General features: G+C 41.9%; 5 protein-coding genes across 5 annotated transcripts; 2 read left to right on the forward strand and 3 right to left on the reverse strand.

Annotated features, from left to right (window-relative positions):
- Nucleotides 1–3: 3 nt before the first annotated feature.
- LOC117788805 (protein disks lost) lies at nucleotides 4–5,089 on the reverse strand. Its single transcript, XM_034627676.1, has 2 exons — nucleotides 588–5,089; nucleotides 4–75 (listed from the first exon to the last, which is right to left on the reverse strand). Exon 1 carries the CDS (start codon nucleotides 4,544–4,546, stop codon nucleotides 896–898), a length of 3,651 nt encoding a protein of 1,216 aa, XP_034483567.1. The 5' UTR covers nucleotides 4,547–5,089; the 3' UTR covers nucleotides 4–75; nucleotides 588–895.
- Nucleotides 5,090–7,353: 2,264 nt separating this feature from the next.
- On the forward strand, nucleotides 7,354–8,042 carry LOC117788809 (ragulator complex protein LAMTOR4 homolog). The gene is made up of 2 exons (XM_034627680.1): nucleotides 7,354–7,579; nucleotides 7,640–8,042. Exons 1-2 carry the CDS (start codon nucleotides 7,434–7,436, stop codon nucleotides 7,869–7,871), a joined length of 378 nt encoding a protein of 125 aa, XP_034483571.1. The 5' UTR covers nucleotides 7,354–7,433; the 3' UTR covers nucleotides 7,872–8,042.
- On the reverse strand, nucleotides 7,960–9,681 carry LOC117788807 (vacuolar fusion protein CCZ1 homolog). The gene is made up of 4 exons (XM_034627678.1): nucleotides 9,484–9,681; nucleotides 9,328–9,425; nucleotides 8,522–9,264; nucleotides 7,960–8,456 (listed from the first exon to the last, which is right to left on the reverse strand). Exons 1-4 carry the CDS (start codon nucleotides 9,565–9,567, stop codon nucleotides 7,978–7,980), a joined length of 1,404 nt encoding a protein of 467 aa, XP_034483569.1. The 5' UTR covers nucleotides 9,568–9,681; the 3' UTR covers nucleotides 7,960–7,977.
- Nucleotides 9,682–9,983: 302 nt separating this feature from the next.
- LOC117788806 (polyubiquitin-C) lies at nucleotides 9,984–13,420 on the reverse strand. Its single transcript, XM_034627677.1, is given in 3 exon segments — nucleotides 9,984–10,550; nucleotides 10,552–12,325; nucleotides 13,264–13,420. Coding segments are annotated over 2 exon segments (2,061 nt in total). The 5' UTR covers nucleotides 12,315–12,325; nucleotides 13,264–13,420; the 3' UTR covers nucleotides 9,984–10,252.
- Nucleotides 13,421–14,660: 1,240 nt separating this feature from the next.
- On the forward strand, nucleotides 14,661–16,205 carry LOC117788338 (very-long-chain enoyl-CoA reductase). Its single transcript, XM_034627075.1, has 5 exons — nucleotides 14,661–14,860; nucleotides 14,931–15,158; nucleotides 15,413–15,629; nucleotides 15,687–15,802; nucleotides 15,871–16,205. Exons 1-5 carry the CDS (start codon nucleotides 14,718–14,720, stop codon nucleotides 16,073–16,075), a joined length of 909 nt encoding a protein of 302 aa, XP_034482966.1. The 5' UTR covers nucleotides 14,661–14,717; the 3' UTR covers nucleotides 16,076–16,205.
- The last annotated feature ends 253 nt before the right edge of the window (nucleotides 16,206–16,458 follow it).

Below are 16,458 nucleotides of genomic sequence, written 5' to 3' on the forward strand. Positions count from 1 at the left end.
TAATTTAATACTGCTGCTTTATTTTAGTTGCTCATCAAATTCAAAATTCCACTGCCAAAATTTGCCCGTGCCCAACTGCAAAAGAGAGAGGAGAGAAACAGAGAGAGCGAATAAGAGATTGTGGAATAATTAAATTCAATTAGCTTTAACCAACCCACAGCTTTGTGGAGATTGCATAATTCCCGCTCGTCATTCATAGAATCAGCACAATGAGACTCACACACACATGCATACATATACAGACAGACCGTAGCTTTGTCACACGCTCACACAAATACAATTACATTAGGCACTTTGCACTGCACCGTGGTTCAATTCTGACGTAGACTCCAATTAAAATTAGCAGGGATCGTAATGATTCAGCTTTTTAAAATAAAAATTATTTGTTGATTTTTATCAGTAAAATAAAAAATAATAAATTTTTTCTTATCTAAACTAAAATCATTAGAAAAATATTTAAATTAAATTGATTAATATTGATAATTAATATTGGACTTTTTGTGGTTTTTTTGATTTTCATTTATTCAGTTATTATTCTGGCTCAATTTTATTTAACTACTAGCATTAATTTGGGTTAACTGCCATACTGAATTTCCCAAGTAACTTGTGATTTGTTCCACAGTATTTTACAGCCCGATGACCGCATCGTCGTCGACCTCGTCCCGTTTCGCAACACAACGAAAAATTCATCAAGTTTCGTTGACAGTGACGCAATCGAGCAGTTTCAATTATCGATAACGCTCTCGCGTTATCTTATCGACATTTTAAACAACATAAAAGCAAGTTGGAATTCTTTCTAGTGCAAAAATAGAGTTTTATTCACAGCAAAACTATGTGTATGTATGTATGTACTATGTATGTGTGTATTTAATGATAAAATGCGAAACTTTTGAACTTAAAAACTATCCAGATCTCGCGACAAATCGGCAAGCACTTCCATAAACAAATGGGATTTGGCATCGTCCTCGACATTGGAGTCGCCATTGCCACGATTTTGCGAGACTTGTTGCAACAATTGCGAGAGAGCATTCCAAACGGGCGGTGTCCAGTTCTCCTTGAACAGTGGCATAAACAATTGATTCAGCTCATCCATGCTGAAGACACGAGCATCTAGCATGGAGTTGAGTAGCAATTGCAACAGTTGAAAGCTGGCAAGATTCATGCTCAGCTCATGGACAAAGCTGACACTGAGCAAAGAATCAAGGAAGGCAGGAGCTGTTTCCTGTGGATGCAACTGTGGCGATAGCCACACCTCACAGCTGGCATTGATGAGGGTTTCTGTGAGGAGCTGAGGTTGCCGGCAGATGAGCAACTGCAGCAATCGAACTAAAACTGAGCCCAGCAACTCGTAGAAATACGTTGGCAGCTGTGGCAGCAAGGCAGCCTGTCGTGTTCGTTTTAGCAGCTCCAGCAAGTCGCACATATGACGCAGATGCTCGGGACGCAAGCTGAGGCAGTGCACCCATTGTTGCAACTCGTGCAGCAGCTCCGAGAGACTCATCTCTGCAGCTGCCACAGTTAGGCACATCTCATTGGAGGAGGCAGCGGAGCTGGCAACTTGGGCATTGTTTTTATTAGACCGACAGACTTTGGTGGCCACTTCTTGAAGATCTCCCTGATAAAATGTGGACTGGAGCACACTTGTTTGTAGCCACTGCTGGAGTTGGGCTTGTGCCTGCTGCCTAATTAAATGTGCGTAGGTGGAACGTACCACATCATTGGTATTCTCTGGCAATAATGCTCGAAGGGATTGCTTAATCCGCTCCTGCAACATGGCGGGCACTTGCTCCTTCCACTGTTGACAGGCTTGTGTCCAGGCCTGTTGATAGATGCGCTGCAGTTCCCGCAACACCTCCTGCTGCTGTGTGGAGCTAATCCCATTGACCAGTGCATCCGCTGATGACTTGGCGGGCTGGAGAATCTGCTGTTGTGCATCCTTCACAACACACTTGAAGCTACGCTCCGTGACAAACTCCAAGAGACGTCGCATCGAGGCATTCTGCGAGTGTAGAAAGGCATCCGTCAGTTTACGCTGTTGCTGCTCCGGGGATTGACTTCCCGGCTCCAAAATGGGTTGACTTTTGGCACTGGCTGCAGCTCCTCCGCTGCTGAGCTGCTCCAGGCGCGTGGTTATATACCGATAGCGACCATTACGCTGTGCCTGGCGCTGTGAGGGCGTAATGGACACACGGAACTCATGGAGAAACGGACACGCCACCGGCAAGAGCTCCTCCAACATGGATGCCGCCTTGCCCTTGTCCGCAAAGCACAGACTACGCAGACAATCCTTGACCAGGACGACAGTAGCTTCACTTTGCTTGCCCGTTCTGCGCTGGCTGTAGTAACCACTGCTTAAAACTGGCTGAGATTCCAGCAACCAGCCGAGGCAGCTGCGTGTGATGAACAACGCACATGGATGCAGAGGCTGTGGAGGATTAGCCAAGTCGCTGTACAGGGCAAAGAGTAGCTCCAGTGTGGCCAAGCTGCCCGGCAGCTGCAGTGTGACCAGATCCAACATGGTGAGATACTGCACCAACCAGGGAAGAGTAATCAGTAGCTTGCCCTGTTGCATGGCACGCTCCAGATGCGTTCGCATCTCGAATGGCGGCTGAAACTGACGACGCAGCTGCAACTGCTGGGGGCAAGCAAATGTGGCAGGTGAACGATTATAAGGCAAGGCATACACATAGCCAAGGAACTTGGCCAACATCAGCAGCTCAGCCATTGCCTGTGGACGCACCACATAAGGAGCAGCAAGCTGTTCCTCATCCTCCTGCAGTTGCAACAACTCGAAGCTGGAATCATTGTGACGCAACAACTGCACATAGAGCGCCAATTGAAGCTGCACCAGAAACGCCACAGAACCACAACCGCTAATGAAATCACGAAAGAAGGCCTGGGTACGTGGAAACTGATCCTCAACGCTGGAATTACTCGTAACCAAACGTTGTGCCAATCGATTGAGACGCTGCTGATCCAACTTAAGACCCAGATCCTCTGGCGACTCGTGCGTCTCGCCGCTGGACATCAACAGTTGGCTGACAAACAATTTGGCAAAGTGCGACATATTCACCGCATGCTCCGATTGCTTAAAGATCTCCCGGACACATGATCCCAGCTCCACATTAAAATTAAACATGCGATTCAGATGAGACAACTCCCATTGTTTGAGAGCCTTGTAGAATAAATCCCGTTGGGTTTTAAAGCAACAAAACTCGTGTTGTGTTGGAAAGTTATCCCGGGAGTCCTTGTCGTGTTGATAATAAACATTCTGTTGAGGATCTGGCAGGGACAGGGACTCCCGCTTGCTCTGCTGCTGTTTACGCTGACAGATCAGCTCCAGTTGCTCCTGCAGTGGCTTTGGTAGCAACGACAATCGCTCGTGTTGCAGCAACACAGTCAAGGATTTGCGATCCAGTTGGAGTAAGAGTTCCTTTTGTTGTTCCAGCAGTTGCACTGCAAAGTAAACGCACTCCTTGTGCCGGGAGAGCAAGGAGAGCGGTGAAGCTTGCTCGGATTCGGGACTCTCCAACTCCGGTGCACGTATGTTGAGCAACTGCATCGCATAGCTAACTTCACTCAGCACATTTGGTACTACATTGAGATCCATTAAGTAACCATAGATGGCAGCCAGCAGCTGCAGCTGTTGAGGATTGCTCACATGCTCCAAACTGATGAGCATATTGGGTTCATTGTCCTGTTCTCGTTCCCGTTCCCGCTCCTGCTGCTCCACGCTGGCAACAGCGGCCTCTGTTTTAATCTCCTGTTTGTGCAGCAGCAACGTTTTACGTGCCTCCTGCTCCAGAGTTGCAACTAGACTCCGATCGATTTCACAGCTCTGCGAGAGTCGCAACAAATTGTTCTCATTGCTAAAGGAGCTGGTGTCACCAAAGGAAGTGCAGGACGAGACATTCTTACTGATGGTCATCGGTTGCACACGACGTCGTGGCCTTTGAGATTTGTTGTTGTTATCCTGTGGTGTTATTGCCTGAGGAGTCAGCTTCTTCTTGGAACGCTGACTTTGATTGGGCGTGGTATGCAGCATAAAATCTCCCAGGCAAAAACTGCTACCAGAAGCAGCTCCCAATCCCGCTCCTGCTCCTCCTGCTCCTCCACTGCGATTCCCGGAACGTTCGCTACTTTGTGGCGTGCTACAAAACTGACTATTCCCAGAGCGACGTCCATGTTGTGACGTCACCTGACGCACTGGCGTCGACACATTGCCAATGCTGAGATTGCTCAGCTGAGATTCATTTAATTCCAGATCCGTTGCCGTTGCCGTTCTTGTCGCCTTCGTCTTCCTCACCGGCGTCTGGCATTTGGGCGTATCCGATTCATTGCTGTGACTTGTCCGGAAATGCAATTCCGTATGCTGACGCAGTGCAGCCAAATAGTAAATGGCGAAATTCTCCAAGCTGCAACTTGGGTTTTTCTTATCTTCTTGAAAATATGCCTCTAATTTCTGTGGCAATTGTTCCCTTGGCAGTGCCTCCAGTTGTTGCAGCAACTGTTGCAGCTGTTGCTCCGGTTCCTCAGCTTGTTGCATATTTCACCTCTCTTTATTTACATACATATATCATCAGTTTCGTTTTTATGTTTGTTTATATTTATATGTTTGAGCTCTTGTTTTTATAACATTTTTCTCTCTCATCCAGACACCGTTTCCGTTTCCTGCAACGGAAGATGAGAGAAGAGAAATTTCGCTTGTACGTTCGTCTTTTTCTTTTTGTTTATTTTTGTAGAGTTTCATAGTTGCTGCTTCTTTTTTTTTTCTTTGGTTTTTCAATCTTTTCTTTTTGAATATTCTTCTTAGACAGCACTTTCACACACACGCACAAACATCAAGAAAACTAGACTCAAATTTTGTTTACAAATTTATATAATAGAAGATGGAAGCTTATAAAAAGATAGTACTCGTAGATAAATAGGTTTCCTTATTTGAACCCCATGCACTACACAAAAGGCTGGAAAATAAAGCTTTAAAAGAGTAAAGAGAAAACTCACTCTCTTTGAATTTTGTTAGGAATATAGTCTTATATTTAAATATTTACAAATATTATTAGCAACACCACAACTAAGCACATTTTAATTTACCACAATTACAGTTCAGTTTCTGATATAAAACTCAATGAATATACTACTACTCTAATAAAGAATGAAAGATGGATTACAAACAGGGACCGTAACTGTTACAAGTTATAAAAGTAAACTAAAGACAAAGCAATTATTTTTAATTTCATTAAATTTTTAGAAAATATATTTTTAATTTTAAATTTTTATTTAAAAAGTTACGGACTTTTTTTTTTATAAGTAAATTGGAAATTAAAAAAATTACAATAGAAAGAAAAATAGAATCTGTTTACTGTAGCATATTTTCATAACATAGGATTTTTTTTGTTAAAATTTGGTCTCTGACTGTAATTTATGAAATGTAAGATAAATGAATAGAGTTCTTAAAAGGTGACTTCAATTGACTCCACTTGGATGACATCATCGCACACATGGAAAATCTCAAACAACAAGGGGTGAGTCGAATATGAAGAAATACAAGCACACAGATACGCTACATACATAGAAATAAATACACACATAAATGTATCTAAATATAATTTAGTCACGCGAGTATCACCCTAAATACAGCGCAGGAAATTGAAATACATAGCCTAGGCCCAGGTTTATGTTTGGGTTTCAGTGGTTTTGTATTCAAAGCAGCCATACAACAAAAATAAAACAGCGGCCCAGTCACACATACACACACACACAGTCACAGCGAGGCATTGAAGCCAATTTAACTGTTTATCGCGTACAAACATAAAACAACAACAAATAATGGACGGTGGGTAAAAACAGCCCACAGCTACAGTTGGAGTAAAAGAGAGATTGAGAGAGAGTGAGCATAAGAGAGCAATGCCTGGAGTACATTTTGTTTGGAATGCGAAAAGAGCGAGCTAGCTCTCTCAATTAATACTAATACTAATACAGACACAACAGGCACACCTCACGTACACGCCTGATATACACAGCGAAGCGGCCACATACATTAATTGAAGAGTCTATCAGAAATAGCTGGATGACGTAATTCGCGCAACTTGGAATTATGAGCAATGAGTGCTTCGAACATTAACTTTTTTAATGGTCGGCCCCTACAATAAATTATATTTTATTTATAATTCAAAAAAGGAATACATTTTTTAATTGGCACCGGCACAGTTCGCAATGATTATCCTACGTAAACATGCCGCGGACAAAGTCAAGGACATTTGTAGCTAAACAGGTTTCGTCAATTGAACTCATTCCAAAAACTCTGTGGTAAACATCAGCAATAAATATATCCTCTCTCAATTTTATACTCGAGCCTGCTCTGTTTCTCTCTCGCTTTCCCTCGACTGAAGTTGCCGCACAACCCGATGACGTACACACACCACTCACACATTCACACATACGTGCTTATAAAAATGGAGCTACTAGATACTTTTTTTCACATGCAGCTTTAGGTACAGACTTTTGCACTCATTACACACTTTTCAGCAGATAATTAAGTAACAAAAAAGCACTTGTTTTATTGTCCAAGCGTATTTAATTAGTTATTTTGCACCATTCCAATGTTTAATTGGATTTTCTATGTGTATACATGCAAGGGTGTGGTGCTGACCCGAAAATTGGAAATTTTCACTCACTCACACATGCACACATACAAGCCGATTTTCAAATTCGATTTAGAGCTATATATTCGACTGATTTAGGTAAAAATCTATATGCAACTTACACTTTGGTGTTTGCTTAAATGTTTTACAATAAATTTGTTGCTTTTTATATATTAAACAATTGATTTTTTAAGTTTTTTCGTTTTTTTCACGCAGCGCTCTAAAATTTCACGAACTGCACGGGGGACAAGCACTTTACGACTCTTCTTCTTCTGCATTGCTTATGTTAACCCTAACATAACGCTGAAATGTTATTAACAGACACCACTAATTGTTTTCTGTTAAGCGGCGTTAATTGTATCAAAAATGTGTTTATTTTTAAGTGAGTACAATTAATATAATATTTTTGATTATTATGAGTGGTGTTGTTTATTAAATGGGAATGTAAATAAATATTTTAGAAATTGATAACGGTCAGAAAATAAGTCTAAAAGCTGTTATGTGCCTGTTAACATATTTGGATAAATATATATATATAAAAAAATTTAAAAATTCTACTCAAACAATTTTTTTTTTTTAAAAAGGTACAAAAATTCTGAACACCTTTTTCTGAAATGTACTTATTTTTTTTAAGCAAACCAGATTGGAAATTTGTATTGGATGGCAGCCCTCGGTGTACAGCTTGTGTCCGCGCTTTCCTGTGAATGTCAAGAATTGCAGCTGAAGAACAAAAACAAATAAAAACAGTTGTTATCTTGGGAGTGGTGTGATTTGAGAAGTATACAAAAAATGGACAAGGATAAGTTAATTGTGCCCAACCAAATTGGTTACTTGATACTCAAAGATGATGGCGCCGTGCTGGAATCAGGCGGCGAACTGAAGAATGATGAGCGGAGCGCCGATGTTATTATGGGTTTACTAAATTTAACCGAAAGGTAAAACTGCAATTTGTGTGTCACTCCAAAGAATATTAACTATTTCAATTTCCATTGCAGCATCGATGAGAACTTTATGCCCAACAGCAGCTGTGAGCGCATTACAATTGATTATGAGCATCACAGCTATACAATTTGCATGTCCAATCGTCGCATTTATATTGTGAAATTAAGCAAACTTCACAACGGAGCCACAACGAGTTCATCGTCCTCGACTAGCGTGTATAATGATGCCACCGAGGGCAGCAACACCAATGTGGCCAGTACGAGTAGCAACACAGTGATGGCTTGAAAGAAAGAGACGCAGTTCAGCGCCTGTTGTCGCTTCTGCCACGCGGCGGAGACGAGAAACAGGCATTACAATTGGAAAACGCCCTTTATTTATCTGATCTTGCTGTTTATTTGTCAAAAAATACATCATCTGTGAGCTCTTGTTCAAATATACGCTTCGCTTCCTGCGTCACATCCAACAAAGTTGCTTTACTCTTACAAAGAATCACATAATATTGTCTCCAGTTGCAACGTCGCTTCACCACCCAAAAGTCATTGGTGGTCTTCACCTGCAGCTCCTCGGTGGCAGTGGTATTGCTCTCATCGATGGGATTAGCCAAATCCGCAATGATGCTCATCACATTACGTGGTATACTCTTCTGTGTTGTTTTGGCATTTCGGTAGATATTCGTATGGTGCTTCAGACTCTGCTCGTTTATGAACAGGTATTTGGGTGAACTATCGTTTGGGTTGCTGTCATGGGCAGCTCTAATCGTGCTTAGCTTGGAGACTTCAGCGGCAATGTCGCGTGCCAAGCAGGTTAGCTGTGGTCCCATATAAACATGCAGCTCCTCATAGAATTCTGGCTTAGGAGCCGGCTCTTTAGCTGTGTAGAAGATTAAAGATTAGTCTATTTATATATATTAAGTTAACAGGATCCATTTCAGTTACCATCAAGGAACAGACAGAGCGTTACATTCAGCGCGCGGTAGACAAGCAAATAGTGAGGCTGAACTTTCTTGTCCACATCCAAGTAGACTTTTTTGGGTACTGCCTCCACTCCCTCCTCCACGCTGTCATCCACCACAAATGCCCCAAGTCGATACTTGTCAGCGTTGCCTTCAGCAGCAGCCGTAGTCGCCAGGATGTGAGCATGCAGACTATACAAATCGCTGGCATTTAGTTTTCCTCCACAGACAACCTGTTCGTTGTACAGCATAATGCACTCCTTGATGGCGGGGAATGTATTGGACAGCATGCTAAAGTTGTGGGCACGCAGGAAGAGCGACTTGTCCAGAGCCAGATACTGGATGGAGTGCAGCATGTCCATAATGTCGCAGTGCATCAGTTCCTTGCAGTTGCTCAAATAACGATCATAGAACTGTTGCAGCTCTGCACACAGTTGTTGGCGCTGATTCTCGCCAGCCTCGGACATGGCAGTGGCTGTCACTTTGGCCTGGAGTGGACCATTATGGAAGCGATACATGTGATAGCATTGACGCAGTACAGCATGATAAATGCGATCGGAAACTTCGCCACCGCGATAGTCGGCCACCTCGATGCCATCCTTGAGCCTAAACTCCTTGGGCACATTGAGCACCATGACCAGCCAAAATCCCGACTCCGGTTGATGGAACAACTGTGTAGTTTTCTGTGTATGCAACGCCTTGCAATCATCCTCATTGGTGAACGTTCTATAAAATCACCACCATAATTTTTATCACCTTATTTTCCAGATGCTACAGTTTCTGACTCACCTGGTAAAATTTACAATTGCTTCACTCAGACCCACATCTTTAATTTTTGTATTTAGTTCAATGTCTTGCGGATGATAAAACAGCACTTTTTTGTGCTCCTACAGATTGGACACTAAAATTTGTAGGCGGTTCTCTATACATCTCAATTTTACTCACCTCGCCCTCCTTTTCACCAAAGCGGGAATTGAATATGTAGAAACTACGTAGCGTAATTTCCACACGCTGCAATACTTTTGCCATTGCACTTGCTACTTTCCCAGCAGCTTGTCCTCGTCGAATGTAAAGTATATAAAATAAACTTACTTCATAAAACTTAGTCGCATTGCACTTTTGTCAGTCGCAGCGAAACGCTGACACGCATAAAGAAAACAAACATTCACCCCAAAAGCGAAACATATTTTACATTGAGTTGGCAACGCAGTTGTTTTTGTTAGCTATTTTCCATTGCAATTTCAGCTTTTTTCGGTTGATCTTGCTCAAAAACGGCGGGCGGTTTAAATTTGTAAATTTAAACAAAGAATTTTTCGAAAAGCAAAAATCTACCCTTCATGGACAACTCCGTGCAGAGTTCTATCGATTTGTTGCAACACCTCTATTTAAGTCCACAGGAAACAACCAATTCCACATCCTCCCAACGCCATTCAATCAATTTAATATTTTAATATAATCAATTTTATTTATTTTGTCAATCTATTTTTGTGGTAAAAGCAAGCCAAATGTTTAAGCCAGAAGAAACAGCAGTTATATATTTTATTTATTTAGATTCAGCTTAATGCTTGAACTTGTAATTTGGAATTTCTTTTGCGGTTTCAAGTGTAATTTGGAAAAAATAGGGAATGGTGCAATACTTGTAGCCAATTGTTTAAGTGTGTGATACTTGATTAAATTCATTGAAATCTTGCATTTATTTTGGGTGAAACTTAAATTAAGCTTGGCAGCCACCACGGAGACGCAGAACCAAGTGAAGAGTGGACTCCTTCTGGATGTTGTAATCAGAGAGAGTGCGGCCATCCTCCAGCTGTTTGCCGGCGAAGATCAGACGCTGCTGATCTGGAGGGATTCCCTCCTTGTCCTGAATCTTGGCCTTGACGTTTTCAATGGTATCAGAAGGCTCCACCTCCAGGGTGATGGTCTTTCCTGTCAGGGTCTTCACAAAGATCTGCATACCACCACGGAGACGGAGGACCAAGTGAAGGGTCGACTCCTTCTGGATGTTGTAATCAGAGAGTACGGCCATCCTCCAGCTGCTTGCCGGCGAAGATCAGACGCTGCTGATCTGGAGGGATTCCCTCCTTGTCTTGGATCTTAGCCTTGACGTTCTCAATGGTATCAGAAGGCTCCACTTCCAAGGTGATGGTCTTTCCTGTCAGGGTCTTCACGAAGATCTGCATACCACCACGGAGACGGAGGACCAAGTGAAGGGTCGACTCCTTCTGGATGTTGTAATCAGAGAGAGTACGGCCATCCTCCAGCTGCTTGCCGGCGAAGATAAGACGCTGCTGATCTGGAGGGATTCCCTCCTTGTCTTGGATCTTAGCCTTGACGTTCTCAATGGTATCAGAAGGCTCCACTTCCAAGGTGATGGTCTTTCCTGTCAGGGTCTTCACGAAGATCTGCATACCACCACGGAGACGCAGGACCAAGTGAAGAGTGGACTCCTTCTGGATGTTGTAATCAGAGAGAGTGCGGCCATCCTCCAGCTGCTTGCCGGCGAAGATCAGACGCTGCTGATCTGGAGGGATTCCCTCCTTATCCTGAATCTTAGCCTTGACGTTCTCAATGGTATCAGAAGGCTCCACTTCCAAGGTGATGGTCTTTCCTGTCAGGGTCTTCACGAAGATCTGCATACCACCACGGAGACGGAGGACCAAGTGAAGGGTCGACTCCTTCTGGATGTTGTAGTCCGAAAGGGTACGGCCATCCTCCAGCTGCTTGCCGGCGAAGATCAGACGCTGCTGATCTGGAGGGATTCCCTCCTTATCCTGAATCTTGGCCTTGACGTTTTCAATGGTATCAGAAGGCTCCACCTCCAAGGTGATGGTCTTTCCTGTCAGGGTCTTCACAAAGATCTGCATACCACCACGGAGACGCAGGACCAAGTGAAGGGTCGACTCCTTCTGGATGTTGTAGTCCGAAAGGGTACGGCCATCCTCCAGCTGCTTGCCGGCGAAGATCAGACGCTGCTGATCTGGAGGGATTCCCTCCTTGTCTTGGATCTTAGCCTTGACGTTCTCAATGGTATCGCTGGGCTCCACTTCCAGGGTGATGGTCTTTCCTGTCAGGGTCTTCACAAAGATCTGCATACCACCACGAAGACGGAGGACCAAGTGAAGGGTCGACTCCTTCTGGATGTTGTAATCGGAGAGAGTGCGGCCATCCTCCAGCTGCTTGCCGGCGAAGATCAGACGCTGCTGATCTGGAGGGATTCCCTCCTTGTCTTGGATCTTAGCCTTGACGTTCTCAATGGTATCAGAAGGCTCCACTTCCAGGGTGATGGTCTTTCCTGTCAGGGTCTTCACGAAGATCTGCATACCACCACGGAGACGCAGGACCAAGTGAAGGGTCGACTCCTTCTGGATGTTGTAGTCCGAAAGGGTACGGCCATCCTCCAGCTGCTTGCCGGCGAAGATCAGACGCTGCTGATCTGGAGGGATTCCCTCCTTGTCCTGAATCTTGGCCTTGACGTTTTCAATGGTATCAGAAGGCTCCACCTCCAAGGTGATGGTCTTTCCTGTCAGGGTCTTCACGAAGATCTGCATACCACCACGGAGACGGAGGACCAAGTGAAGGGTCGACTCCTTCTGGATGTTGTAGTCCGATAGGGTACGGCCATCCTCCAGCTGCTTGCCGGCGAAGATCAGACGCTGCTGATCTGGAGGGATTCCCTCCTTGTCTTGGATCTTGGCTTTCACATTCTCAATGGTATCAGAAGGCTCCACTTCCAAGGTGATAGTCTTTCCAGTCAATGTCTTCACAAAGATCTGCATTTTGAATTATTCTGAAAACAAAAAACGGAAAATTTTGTTTAGCAGCTGAACCCCGACAAAAATTTAAATAAGTACGATTCCGGAAACACAAAGTGACAGGGCGTTTTCCCCCCGTTCCCCGACTGCTTTGTTTCTATGATTACAGTAAGTATACGGTACGGTATGTATGTGTGAGAACGTTTCCTCCCCCGAGAGAGAGAACAAAATTCGAACAAAGAGAGGCAATAACCTTTATCCATATTGATCAGTGTGTGAGCAGATTAGCAGGCTATGCAATGAATTGTCTCGTTCTCACGCATATCCTTTCTAGTTACATACGTATTATTGTGTCATGGTATCTACTTTTCCTCCCTGAGAGAAAAATAAATATGAACAAAGAGAGGCAATAGCCTTTGTTTTCCCATGTCGACGGCCATTGCGCCGTCATTGTGTGAGAATTACTCATAAGATTAAAAGTACATACATGCGTACATATATATGTATGTATAAATAACAAATTAAGTTAGATCTTGAGCGTCTGCTGCGACATTGCTTATATATAGAAGGTTCCAGTAAATACGTCATACTTATGTACTTGCATACGTATGCCTGTGTTTTATATGTATACTCTTCTCGAATTTTCAATGACGTCACAAACTAATTTCACAATAAACTGTCAAAGTGCTAAATACGCATTTTGTATAGATGTATATATCTACGTGAATTTTTTTGCAAGGGCATATATATCTAAATATATATAGACCATTCACTTACGTATTTTTATTGGCAGAAAAATAGAAAATCAATACTGCGCACCATTAAAAAAAAAAAAAACAAAGGAAAAACGAAGAAAAAATGGCTACGCTGCTTATGTACATATGTATGTATACACGCACCCTAGCAAGTATTGACCCAACTATTATTTGTATTACTTAAAACAATATTTCTTTATATTCACTATTAAACTCACTTCTTTGATCTCTAGTTATTATTTATTTTATTCACTTTTCTTTAACTTTCACACCCAAAGAACTTTTATAAATGCTTTTGATTATTATTTGTAGTTTGCTGCTGTTGAACTTTCTCACTTGCGTCTCTTCACGATTATATTGCCTGATTACTTTGTGCTCGCTCTTTTATAGCCCCCGTAAATGCAGGGGAAATGTGAGGAAATTTGTATGGGAAGTTTTAATATATCTATGTCTGTCTTGCTCACACACTGATTTCATTTACTTGGAAAAACTATTACCAACTTGTTTCTAGGTTAAAATCACTATTACATACTACAAATTAATACTATTTGTATCTATTTTATTAATATAGTCACAGCAACTTGAAAATAAAAGCCCTTAGTGTTTTATTGAGCACTCCGCTTTTATTGTTAATGCAACTGCAGCTGCCAGCTGGCATACACTTATCTCGCTCGCACTAAGTATCTAGCGTTGCCATGTGAACTCAAATTATAGCCTTAGATTTGGGGTATAGCGCCAAAGGGACTTTAATTTAAAATAATTATATTTACTCACCCACCAATTCGAAAACGTTTGCTTTAATTGCGTTTTATGTAAAATATTATACACTTTTCTGAAATCACACAATATCTTTTATAGTTTGAGGTGTTTTCTTTGGAAGTCAAACGCAAAAATAACTGTTTGAAATATTGTTGGACAATTTACTTTTTCAAGGCTTACTTTATTTTATAAATCTACACACACTCACCACACAGTAAAATTAAAAAATGTATTTCAACAAATTCAAGACAAGACTTGTTTAACGTGCTGAATCGACTGGCCTAGTGAGATTTTAAAATACTTGAACAATTACAAACGAGACACAATAAGCAAGGCTTATTGAATTTAAAAATACAAAAAAAAATAAACTTTATTATTTGGCAAATTAATTTAAACTTCGCGCACCAATAAATAAATATATAGCGAGGGTGGCAACACTCAGCCAGTAACAGTGCCAATTTGAGTTCGTTCATTCATCGATAGAGCGAACGAGCTAGTCTTTGTTTTCGATGGTCAACAAATTTGTCGCAAATTTAAAAACGCAAAAATCTCAATAAAAAATTAATAAATTTTATTAAACTTAAAATTAAGAAATGAAGCAAAATTAAGGTTAACATTTTAATAAAGGTTTGAAGTTCGCCAGCCATCAAAGAAAAAAAATTATATCAAAAAATCAATAAAATTCTAAAAAATGTTATGCAAAAATTTAAAAAATTCTATAAAAAAAAATACAAAATCTGAAAATGGGTACAAAAATTAAGAATACCCATTTTCGGAAATGTACTTATTTTCTTAAGTACAAGAAATCAAACCAGATCGGAAATTTTTTCCGGACTGGCAACCCTCGGTCTCTATTAGCGACTAAGGCGGCGGAAAGTGCTGAGTGAAAACGGAATCTTTCGTAAAAAAAATTATGGAGCTTGAAGTACTTGACGCTAAAACTACCAAGCCCTTTGGCAAGGTACAGGTATCCTCACCCGCTACATCCATAAGCGATCTGCGCGTGTTGATTCACAAGGCATTGAAGCAAACGCCGCATGCCGATCGCATATCGCTGTAAGTGCACAAACACACATATATAATAGATAGATATGGAGTCCGTAATCCATGACAAATATTTTTCTAGTCGCCTGGAGCCGCGTGGCAAGAGCTTGAAGGATACGGACTCTGTGAAATCGTTGAATTTGGGCAATGGCGATAAGGTGTACATTAAGGATTTGGGACCACAGATTGGCTGGAAGACCGTATTCCTGGCGGAATATGCAGGTCCTTTGATTGTCTACTTGATGTTTTATTTTCGGCCGGAGCTTGTCTATGGAAAAGCAGCTGGTAACGCGATCTCACTAACCACACAGTAAGTATATGCATGCAGGTGTGTCTGTGTGTGTGTGTATCTATGTGTGTGACTTTCGCCAGACATCGTTCGATTATATTAAGCAAACGACAATAACAACAACAACAGCGACCCGCTTGACCTAGTGGTTAACTAATTTGCGCTTATGCAAAGCTGCCCAGCGGTCAGAGCTCGCTTTTACCTGGACTGTATATATGCATATATGTATATGTATATGACTACTAACAAGTTTTCTATTTTATTTACTTTCGTAGTATCGCCGCTGGTTGCTATACGGTGCATTATGTGAAGCGCTTGCTGGAGACAATCTTTGTGCATCGTTTCTCGCACAATACGATGCCATTGCGCAATCTCTTCAAGAATTGCAGCTACTATTGGGGCTTCACTGCCTACGTGTCCTACCACGTCAATCATCCTTTGTACACCTCACCCTGCATGTGCACCGTTTGGGCTGCTCTGGCCGCCTTTGCAGTAAGTTGTCTTTGAAATATTGTAGTCTACACTTTACTAATATTATTTACTTTACAGCTCTGCGAATTGGGCAACTTTTCGATACACATTGCTCTGCGCAATCTGCGTCCTCCTGGCACCAAGGTGCGCAGGATTCCTGTGGCCGATAGCAATCCATTGACCAAGCTGTTCAAGTAAGTTTTTTATTATTCTTAACAATTCATATATTCACATATTTATAATGCTTTATTTACTCTTGCAGCTTGGTCTCTTGCCCCAACTACACGTATGAGATTGGCGCCTGGGTGTCCTTCTCGGCGTTGACCTCCTGCTTGCCAGCATATCTGTTTGCCTTAGCCGGTGCATTCCAGATGACTGTGTGGGCTCTTGCCAAGCACCGCAATTACAGGAAGGAATTCAAGGACTATCCAAGGGGTCGTCGCGCCATTTTCCCATTTGCCCTTTAAGTGGAAACCAGAAAAATTACAGTTACAGTACCATATTCCAATTCATTAATTAGAGTTAATTAACTTTGCTAAATATAATAAATGGGTAGAAGACTTTTGAACTTTGCGCTTGCAAAACAAAAAAAAAAAACTAATATTTATTGGGTAATGAGCATGTTGATTTTTTAGGGACTTTGACCTCATCGATTACACTGGTCATTTGCACTTGATAAATATCTAATTTTCAAATTGACCGCCAATCAGTGCTGCAAAATACAATAGAAGGTTAGAAAACAAAGTGAAGTCGGCTGCAGCAAAGCTTGTGAGCACTGTTGCAAACCTTGCTATTTTATAGCTAGTTCTGGCTATTTTCAAAGTTCGCCAAAACAAATTTAGATGCTTTC

Source organism: Drosophila innubila (genome assembly GCF_004354385.1).
Source record: "Drosophila innubila isolate TH190305 chromosome 3L unlocalized genomic scaffold, UK_Dinn_1.0 0_D_3L, whole genome shotgun sequence".
NCBI classification, from domain to species: domain Eukaryota; kingdom Metazoa; phylum Arthropoda; class Insecta; order Diptera; family Drosophilidae; genus Drosophila; species Drosophila innubila.

Bases quoted from the DNA above. Each gene is read 5' to 3' on its own strand.
- LOC117788805 (XM_034627676.1), bottom strand. From the start codon at position 4,546: ATGCAACAAGCTGAGGAACCGGAGCAACAGCTGCAACAGTTGCTGCAA.
- LOC117788338 (XM_034627075.1), top strand. From the start codon at position 14,718: ATGGAGCTTGAAGTACTTGACGCTAAAACTACCAAGCCCTTTGGCAAG. The intron at 15,159-15,412 runs GTAAGTATATGC...TTACTTTCGTAG, and splicing joins GCGATCTCACTAACCACACA to TATCGCCGCTGGTTGCTATA. The intron at 15,630-15,686 runs GTAAGTTGTCTT...TTTACTTTACAG, and splicing joins CTGCTCTGGCCGCCTTTGCA to CTCTGCGAATTGGGCAACTT.
- LOC117788807 (XM_034627678.1), bottom strand. From the start codon at position 9,567: ATGGCAAAAGTATTGCAGCGTGTGGAAATTACGCTACGTAGTTTCTAC. The intron at 9,426-9,483 runs GTGAGTAAAATT...TCCAATCTGTAG, and splicing joins TTGGTGAAAAGGAGGGCGAG to GAGCACAAAAAAGTGCTGTT. The intron at 8,457-8,521 runs GTAACTGAAATG...TCTTCTACACAG, and splicing joins GCTCTGTCTGTTCCTTGATG to CTAAAGAGCCGGCTCCTAAG.
- LOC117788809 (XM_034627680.1), top strand. From the start codon at position 7,434: ATGGACAAGGATAAGTTAATTGTGCCCAACCAAATTGGTTACTTGATA. The intron at 7,580-7,639 runs GTAAAACTGCAA...TTTCCATTGCAG, and splicing joins TTACTAAATTTAACCGAAAG to CATCGATGAGAACTTTATGC.